Raw genomic sequence first — 9,577 nt, forward strand, 5'->3', positions numbered from 1 at the left:
AATATGAGAAATCTTGAAGACGAGAAAAACTTATAGGGAAGGTATTTTCTGCGTATGCGTGTGTGATTTGGGGTTTGAAAATAGATCTCTTATTTATACTAGTTTTTAAAGAATATTTGATAAGTATAAAAATTATGTTCTATGTATATCTCCTACTAGGATAAAGAATAAAGATGATAAAATAATAATAATAATAATAATAATAATAATAATAATAATAATAATAATAATAATAATAATAATAATAATAATAATAATAATAATAATAGTCTAGATAAAATTAATGGTGCATATCTAAATCTATCATGTAATTATCTAAAAATAATAAGGTATATAAGAAAATACTAATAATTAAACTTATATAATAAATCTAAATATTTGGGGTGTTACAGTATAGGGTTCTTTTTTTTGGGAGGGGGTGTTGAGTTGGATGGATGACTAAGATAAAGGATTAGATGGATGATATTACAAGGTTGAAATGTAGAAGGTGAAGTAATATTGTCGTTGGTTAGTTAATTTAAAATCTTACTAATGCATGAAAGACAATGTGGCTTGTTGGTATTGTAAAATGTGATAAATTAGAAATGGTCATATTGATAAGAAGAGGCCAAGAGGCGGCTAAGAAATGACCTCTTCTAGCCTTTAATATACCCTCACAAAATAGACGGTATTCTTATTTTGTACTTCCTCCGTCCCATTCATGGCACATACCTTTTCGGCACAGAAATTAAGAAAATTAATATTGTAGTGTAAAAATGCGTAAAGGTATGTGGGCCCATATGATTTGTAGTATGAAATTATTACCAAAAATAGAAATAAGTCATTTAACTTGGGACACCCCAAAATGGAATACGTGCCATTAATAATGGGACGGAGAGAGTATGTGCTAATGGACCTTAGCTGAGAAGAGACTACATGTTGTGCTTACATTTATTATCTCAACGAATCAAATTTGGGGAAAAGTCTTTATTGGTAATATGGTCTGTAATTTTCTTGCTGCCAACTACCTAAGTAACTTTAATAAACTAAAGTCTATGCATAAGTTAATTCTTTTTCAATAGATTTATTTAGACTTTGTTCTAATACTATAAATGTTATATATATCTTTTTCAATGAGTAATGTCTGGTTGTAACATGTTATTTTGTTTTCTGTATTCAGATGGCCTTGGATGAAGATAAAAATTGATGTAGGAACAAGATTAGAGGATCTTCATGGAGGTGTTATTTTTGCATTTCGTATTCTTATAGAAGATAATAAACTTCGTAACTATTAATTTTTCTTGTGGATGTTAGACATGAATGATAGGACTTTTCATTTATATCAAGTTATAATCTGGATTGTTTAGTTATTGAAATGTTGATGATAATACTTATTGATATACCACAAAATATGATATAATTGTAATTGTACATTAAGTGCCTTTATATACTAATTTTGCGGCATAAACTTTTTATACTACGGATAATAATGTCTCTAATTTCTTTTGAGTGTCAAAATAAGTGGATGTGTTCATCTTAAGACACACATAAGTGTCCGATAATATTAATCTTGAGACATAAAATGAATTTTGAGGCTACATATTTTGTGTCCAGATACTTAAGCAGAAGATCACACAAATAAGTGCCCTGTAACATTAATCCGGTGACATAAAATAAATTTTGAGCCTACACATTTTTTGTCAAGATACTTAATCAAAAGACACAAATAAGTGCCCATAATATTAATCTAGGGACATAAAACGAATTTTAAGGGTACATATTTTGTGTCTAGATACTTAAGCAAAAGACACAAATAAGTGCCCATTACATTAGTATTGGGACATAAAACGGATGTTAAGGCTACACATTTTTTGTCTCGATACTTAAACAAAGGACAAAAATAAGTGCCCCCATATTTCATTTGAAAGCACAAATAAATATCCCAATAAACTTGTTCAATATGTTTCGAAACATATTAAAGGGCATTTTTATGTGCCTCTAGAAATCAATCTCGGGGCATATTAAATTTTCGGGTAATCTATTGATATAGAGGCACATAAAAAGTGTCCCTAACCCTATTGGGACACGATACTGCTGCTGAAGTAGAAAGTTTATTAAAAAAGAATAAAGAGGTTTAAGAGAAAAAACAAGCGAAAGCACCCGCGAGAAGCAACGGGTAACCGAAAAACAACCAAGACTAAGAGAACATAAGATCGTCCTCGTCAAAAGAGTCTTCGTCGTCCAGCATATCTCCCCATTTTTTAGAAACCACAACCGACATAGCTCGAGCTGTGTCTGAAGAAGAAAAGTGAACCACAAAATTTTGCATAATCGCTCCTCCAGACTGAGCATTGTGCACTTTATTCAAGAACTCCACCGGCGACAGCGTGTCAAGAACGGCGCCCTTATTCATAACCCGCATGCTTGGAGGCACATATACTAAGTGCCCCGAAGATAAGAAGTGCCCCAACAGAGCACATATTGAGGCACTTTTTGGTATTTGAAAAATCATTTTTTGTTGTAGTGTCGATTGAAAATTCTTAGTAACTCTAGACTTGTGACAGAAAAAGCAAGATTTTGCGATGGAAAATTTTGTCACTTTTATCTTGTTTTTTATAGTCTATGGCACATAGTACCATCCAAGTTCGAGTCTGAGCACGTGCACGTGCACATGAACATGAATATCACAATGGGCGCTTTGAGGCGCATTTCGCATATGTGCATCATCGTGAGAAGCACTGAGGAGCCTTTAGTTTTGACAAAGTGACTTTGGAAGCTGCTCGGTGATGGTCCGGGTGGTTCGGTCGTGGCTCACGCCTGACGCGGTTCGATTTGACTCGTACGTGGACGTGTGAGGTGGCAATGAGCACGATGCAAAGGTGGCAGCGGTTGTGCCATATGGCGCATAGGTGGCGGCGGTTGGCGTCCAAGTGGCACGCGCCCGACCCAAGTGTGATGAACCGACATGTCGGTTAGAGCTAGGGTCTGGGATCGCTTATGTTTGGGTCCAACTGCTCACATTGGTTTAGACATATTTTTCATATAGTTCGAGTCAGGGGGAAGTACTTAGTCTCGAATAGTTCACCGGAATATCGACGTGTGGTGCAACATTTCGATTCACCTTAGCTGTTTTATCTTGGGGATAAAAATGTTGTTGACTGCGAGCATCTGTGGCAGATCGTCTTATGGAGAAAGAGCCTAACTCTTACTTCAGCTCGTTGTTTAAGATAACATTATTATTTTGATTTTGTTTTAATTATTTTATTTTTGTCTACATTGATTGTGTGCTACAATATTTTCAATACCAATTTGAGTAACAGTTTATTGTTGAGACAAATAATTGGAGGCGATGTAGCTCTCTGACGAGCTCTAGAACCATAATCTAACTTTTTTCTTATAAACAATCCTAAATATACCTCCCACTAATTGCTATTAATTCAATGGGTGGAAAAAAGGTGACGATCGTTAAAAAAGTCCATACATCATTGTACTTCTTTTTGTGTAGGTAAGTAATGCATTAAGATATTGAGAAAGTTGCATTACGGAACACTTAAACCGAATACAAAGATAGAGGAGTTCGAAATGAAGTTGCAATTTTTACAGTATGAGCATATAACATAAGCAAAATATTTGTGAGAAATCAAATCCTTGAAGGAATCAAAGGAGTGGTGTTCTGTAAGTATGCCGCCGCAGCGGCGACGCCGCTCCCGAGCTTCACCGGATACCCGACGTCCTTGAGAACCATCTCCACCCCACTAAGACACCCCAATAGTTGCAACTGCACCAACCGACAAATCAATCAAATCTCGATTTACAGGCTGTGTGGCTCAGCTTATAAACTCTTGAGTTAGGAGATGATGAGATCCAATATCCCACTCTTCTATATATTATTTTAATAATATTCTTTAGAAAATTAAAATTTATTATAATACTATGAATTATATTTAAAATTTTTTAAAAAAATTAATTTTTTAAAAAATTATATACCATAACTTTTTATCTATTAACCTATTATTAGTTAATAAAACTTAATTTAAATGATAAAAATTAATTATGTTTCTAATTATATGGAATAAACTCTAGTTAATAATCAAAAAATTAAACTAAAACATACAAATTTGAAATTAGAGAAATAATATATAAGAAAATAAATAAAACTGAAAATGGGACAAAAAGCGGAATTCCAAGTATCGGTAAAATAAGTATTTAAACAACTTATAAGCTGCGAAATAAGTTATAAAATAAGTACTTCAACCTTATCATATTATTCATGATCTTTTAAGTAACAATCAATCTACAAAAATAACCTAATTATGATTTGTTATTTCCAGCATATATTTTTACTGCTTTTTCATTTTAACTTTGAATTTTATTTCTATATTTACAAATAAGATCTTCAATCACATAATTTATTGTGTCCCACTATATCATACTCTTAATTTCACTATTTTATAACTATACAATAAAAAAATATTATTATATAATGAACTCTAATTAATATTTACCATTTAAGTTATATATCCTAATTTTTTATTAATTAACCATAATAATCAAGTTTTAACTCAAATTTTAGAAAATAAATATAAAATTAATTATAAATTCTAATTGGATTGATGAATTCTAATTAATTATTTTAAAATTATATTATAATATAATAAAATAAAATTAAAGAAAATTATTAAAAGTTACTCCCTCCGTCCCGCTTCAAATGACCGTAAATTTTTTGGCACAGAGATTAAGGAATGTGTAATAAAGGTGTAAAGTGGTGGTGAGACCATCCAAAAAGTAGTGTTAAATATTTCTAAATTTAGGTTTAGTTATTTGAAGTGGGACAACCCAAAATAGAAATATGGTCATTTGAAACGGGACGAAAGGAGTATAAAAGAGTTGAAGGCAAAGGATTTCAAGTGTTCTAACTCAAAATTCTGTATCCAATTTATAAATTTAACTATCCAATCACTTTAATAATTTATAATCTCTAAACATATTACTCCCCCTTCCACCCAAATAATTTCTTATCCTTTTCTTTTTTGAATCATTCTATAAATAACTTCCTATTCATGTTGGGATACTAGTCCACCATTAATGATATCCTATTTGTTTTACTTTTGATCTTTATCACTCTCAATACTAATAATAATATTTTTTTCACTACTTTCAATATTAATTATTACACATTTTCACCACTTGTAATACACTCAACAATTTTGTCTTATTAAAACATTTTATTAGTAGTTGGAAAGCTTAGTCAAATAGTGTGATAAATTGTATGACGATGAGATATGAATGAATGGCACACAACACACCTCGTTAAGGTTGCCAAGATGCCCTATTCTGAAAACCTTGCCAGCCACCTTGTTGAGGCCGAGACCCAAGCTCAAGTTGTAGCGTTTCCAGGCCCTCCGCACGATCTCGGCGCTGTCGATGTAGGCCGGAATCACGACAGCAGTGACGGTGTCACTGTACCACTCCTCCTTCTGAGTGCAGTTCTTGAGCCCCCATGCCTCCACCGCCAGCCTAGACCATACATTAACATATTAGATTTACATAGCAGGGAGAAGGAGAGAAGGAGAATATAGATAGATATACCTAGTGGCGGTGGCAAGGCGATTGTGCCTTGCAATAACATTGTCAAGGCCTTCCTCAAACAAGAGATCGAGCGCGGCCCTCAAGCCATAGAGCAGCTGAATGGAAGGCGTGTAGGGCCAATAAGTCCCCATCTTGTAGAACTTCAAGTAGTCCTTCCAATCAAAGAACACCCGCACCGACTTGGCAGTCTTGGAGGCCTCCAGCGCCTTGCCGCTGGCGCACACGATCCCGATCCCCGTGGGCAGCGACAGCGCCTTCTGCGACCCCGTGAGGGCCACGTCCACGCCCCACTCGTCCATGCGGAAGTCGAGGGCGCAGATCGAGGACACGCCGTCCACCAGGAAGAGCGCCGGGTGCTGGTACCGGTCCAGGATCTTTCTCACGGTGGCCAGGTTGTTGGTGACGCCCGTGGCCGTCTCGTTGTGGACGATGCAGATGGCCTTGATGGTGTGGGCCTTGTCCTCCGCGATCTTCGCCGCCAGGGCGTCCAGGTCCGCCCCGCGCCCCCACTCGCTCTCCACCACGTCCACATTGAAGTTCAGCCGCTGCTGCTGGTCGATCCACAGCAGGCTGAACTGCCCGATCAGGAACGACACGATGCGGTCGCCCGGTGACAGTGTGTTCGTCAGCGCGCTCTCCCATGCACCCGTCCCTGCACTTCCGTTTTCGATATGAGCTTTCTAACGCTACTTTCGGAAAACGGAATTTGGTCATAGTTTATGTATTTACGAGCAATTAACCATTAATCAATTAAGGGATGTTTATTATTGAAAATTAGCCTAGGAGTTCATTTGATGTTCAAATTTTTAAGGATAAGTAGAAGTTTATTTCGTGGACGGAGGGAGTATTTAGTAAGATTAGAAACTCGAGATAATTTGTTTGATTCTAAAGGGCAAAGATTGAAAAATAATTATGTATATTGACTCACAGAATAAGAAGCTCCGATTTCACAATGAAAGAGATGCATATGTATATGTTGTAGCATAGAACAAGTATATATGCATGAAAGAGAGAGCAAGTAACCTGTAGTGGGAATGAGAAAAGGAGTTCCAGAGGTGGTCTTGAAGATCTTCTTGACGTCCTCGAGCAATGTTTTAGTGAGAGCTGGGATGGCCGGAGAGCGGTAGTCCTCGTTGTTTCTGCTCATTGCTCGAATCACCTGATCGGGGATATTCACAGGCCCCGGAACGAACAGGTGGTTCCTTCCCGGCCCATTCACGTAATCCATCTTTCTAAACTCTCCCTACCAAATATTACCTTTACACAATCAAACAACCACTTATAATTTCTTATATCACACCAACTGAAAGTTGCTCACATATGATATGCACCAACTCATATTTGAGTAAAAAACCAAGAAAACAGAGCTATTACTATTTACATCAAATGCATCAGCTTCAGGTAGAAAGTATTGTGTGCGAATAATTAAACAAAAATAACTCATCATTCTTCTTTAGATAAATTCTTGTTTGTGAGCCTACCAAAAAACAAACAATTTCAGTATATTTTTCCACATGATCGGCATGAGATCCTCCACTTTCACAAACAACGATTCAATTCGTCTTTGGAAATTCCCCAATCACAGATACTCTTATAATTAGTAACTACATGCATGCATGTCAATAAAAACAAAAACAAAAACAAAAAGGATGAGATTATATGAAAAGGAAAAAAGCAGCAAGATTACCTGTGTGCGAAAGTGGGAAAATCTGCAGAGAGAGAGAGAGGGAGAGAACCCAAAAATGAAGGACAGAGAGAGTTAGTATAAAATTTTATAAGAGGCGGGAGACTAATCACGCGGGTCCCACATCGAACCTCTTACGTGGCAGATAAGAGGCACACCATTGTTAATCTTGCGGCTAAGGATGACTGACTTCACCACAAAAATACTTAGAAAACTCAGGCACTCTTGTATTATTATTATAGCTTCTTCTCCCTTTCTACTCATACCCTCATTTTCTTCTTATATTCCAAATCGGCCTCCACTATTTCTAAATTAAATAATAAATGAATTACATAACAATCCAACAATTGTGACACGGAGTGAGATAATTAATTAAGGAGTGCTTGTGTGCGTAGCCCCAAAATATAATTACTGTTACATTGAAAAAAAAATTGAATCCTTTTTTTTTTTTTCCTTATCCGAAGGCTCCCTATAAATTTGAATTAATAAAAAAATATTAGAAGCTCTCATGGTTCTTTTAACAATCGATGAGCGTATTTATCTTTTGAGGTTCGAAAATTTAATAGAATTCAAGTGTTGAGTGCAAGGGCCAAGGAGTAAGGTCTTTTTTTCTTTATTTTGCTTAGATTTTGAGATATTTCAAAATTCCAATTTGTATTTTTATCTATTTAGGTCAATCCTAAAAGTTAATATCCTAAATCCACTTTTTCATTGTGTTTTAGATTAGAATCGATCTATAGGCTCGAGTAACACTTCATCTCGAATTTTGAAGAAAAAAAAGTAGTAGTACTTAGAAACTTAGAACCAATGGATTTTGATCAAGATACAAAATATACATAAATCGACTATAAATATAAACATTTGTGCTTAATCTATAAATACAACAGAAGTATGAGGTCACAAGTATAATAACATATAATAACGAAATTAATAATTCAAACTGAAAAATGGAAATCATAGAAAAAAATGCATGAAATACTCACACCATAGAAAGAGTTGGAAAGATTGAGGTGGAAAACAATATGGTAAGGGATAAAGTGATAAAGGGGTTTTCAGCCACACCATTCTCTATGGAAACCAAAGCCACACAACTATGGTTTCTGCATTTTGTTTTTATCTTGCTTTTCTTTTCAAGACTCTTTTGTTTAAATATGCAAACAGCAATTTTCTGGGTCTTGTTTTTTGTAATCTAGCATCACAAATTATTCCATTGGGTGCTTAATCTACTATTGATAGATAAAGATACTAATGTGCTACACACACACACACACATACATCATCTATAATACATAGCCTTCTCCTTATAATAACATACACAATATATATGGTTTAAAAAAAATATATACACAATATATGTTTTCTTAGTCTTCTTGTACATGCTATTTTCTGTTTTAATTATTGAAGATAATTGAAGGCACAGATATCTCACGCGTTGAAAACTGCAAAGTGGATTAACTCTATCTTTTAGTTGTGAATTAACACTGTTTTGCCTATATTCAAGATTAAAATGCTTTTCTAATAATCATGAATTGGTTAATTTTACTTACAATTCATAATCAGAGTTTCTTAATCGTGAGATAAAACTAATTTATGTGAATTAAAGGCAAATTAGTACATTAACCCGGAAAATGACTATTTTTTTATCTTTTTTATTTTTACGATTATTTTTATATTTATAGTAATAAAATGAATATTTTAATATATTAACTCTAATAATTACTGCTAAAACTAGCAAACGGAAAAAGGTTGAACTTAGCTATATATTCAGTATTTACAGTTACATCAGTGCCTGACACGAGCTTAGCAGTGAGGTAATTGAAGTTATAGGAAATTAATCTGCCAAAATATAACATATCCAAGATTTTGTATGACTACTTCACAAGAGAAGTGTGTGTGGACTGAGGCGAAACACATCATTAAGAGAAGGGAAACAGGCGCCTTTCTTTTGAAAAATTATCTCTTGCATAAAATAATAAACTTTATCTGTGGAATTGAACCATAATCACATAACTTGTATAATGTCGTCACATTATCGAGTTCAACATTAATTTAATTTGTTTAAGAGTGTAACCAATTAGTGCCCTCCTAATTTTTTTATCATTAATTAACCGACCGACACGACTCATTTGCAGATGTCTAAATTTTTTTGGTCATTAACTAACTAACTAGTATTACCATTCGTGCGATGCACGACGAACATTTAAACTAAACAATATATTTAAATAAATAAATATAAATATTAAATAAAATTAAAATATATAAAGATAAAATATATTTTAATATAAATAAACTAAAACAATCCACGCCCGTCAATTATTTAATAAA

General features: G+C 34.3%; 1 protein-coding gene across 2 annotated transcripts; it reads right to left on the minus strand.

The window, feature by feature from the left end:
- Nucleotides 1–3,492: 3,492 nt before the first annotated feature.
- Nucleotides 3,493–7,757, minus strand: LOC131006822 (serine--glyoxylate aminotransferase). 2 transcript variants are annotated; one of them, XM_057933979.1, is made up of 5 exons: nt 7,256–7,757; nt 6,592–6,811; nt 5,569–6,220; nt 5,286–5,496; nt 3,493–3,757 (listed from the first exon to the last, which is right to left on the minus strand). In XM_057933979.1, the coding sequence occupies exons 2-5, from the start codon at nt 6,794–6,796 to the stop codon at nt 3,620–3,622; spliced, it is 1,206 nt and encodes a 401-aa protein (XP_057789962.1). In that variant the 5' UTR covers nt 6,797–6,811; nt 7,256–7,757; the 3' UTR covers nt 3,493–3,619. The 2 variants fall into 2 exon arrangements, with proteins under 2 accessions (XP_057789962.1, XP_057789961.1); XM_057933978.1 differs by having other exon boundaries at nt 5,569–6,248; nt 6,497–6,811; nt 7,256–7,418.
- Nucleotides 7,758–9,577: the final 1,820 nt, after the last annotated feature.

The sequence above is a fragment of the Salvia miltiorrhiza genome, chromosome 1 (genome assembly GCF_028751815.1).
Source record: "Salvia miltiorrhiza cultivar Shanhuang (shh) chromosome 1, IMPLAD_Smil_shh, whole genome shotgun sequence".
NCBI lineage: Eukaryota > Viridiplantae > Streptophyta > Magnoliopsida > Lamiales > Lamiaceae > Salvia > Salvia miltiorrhiza.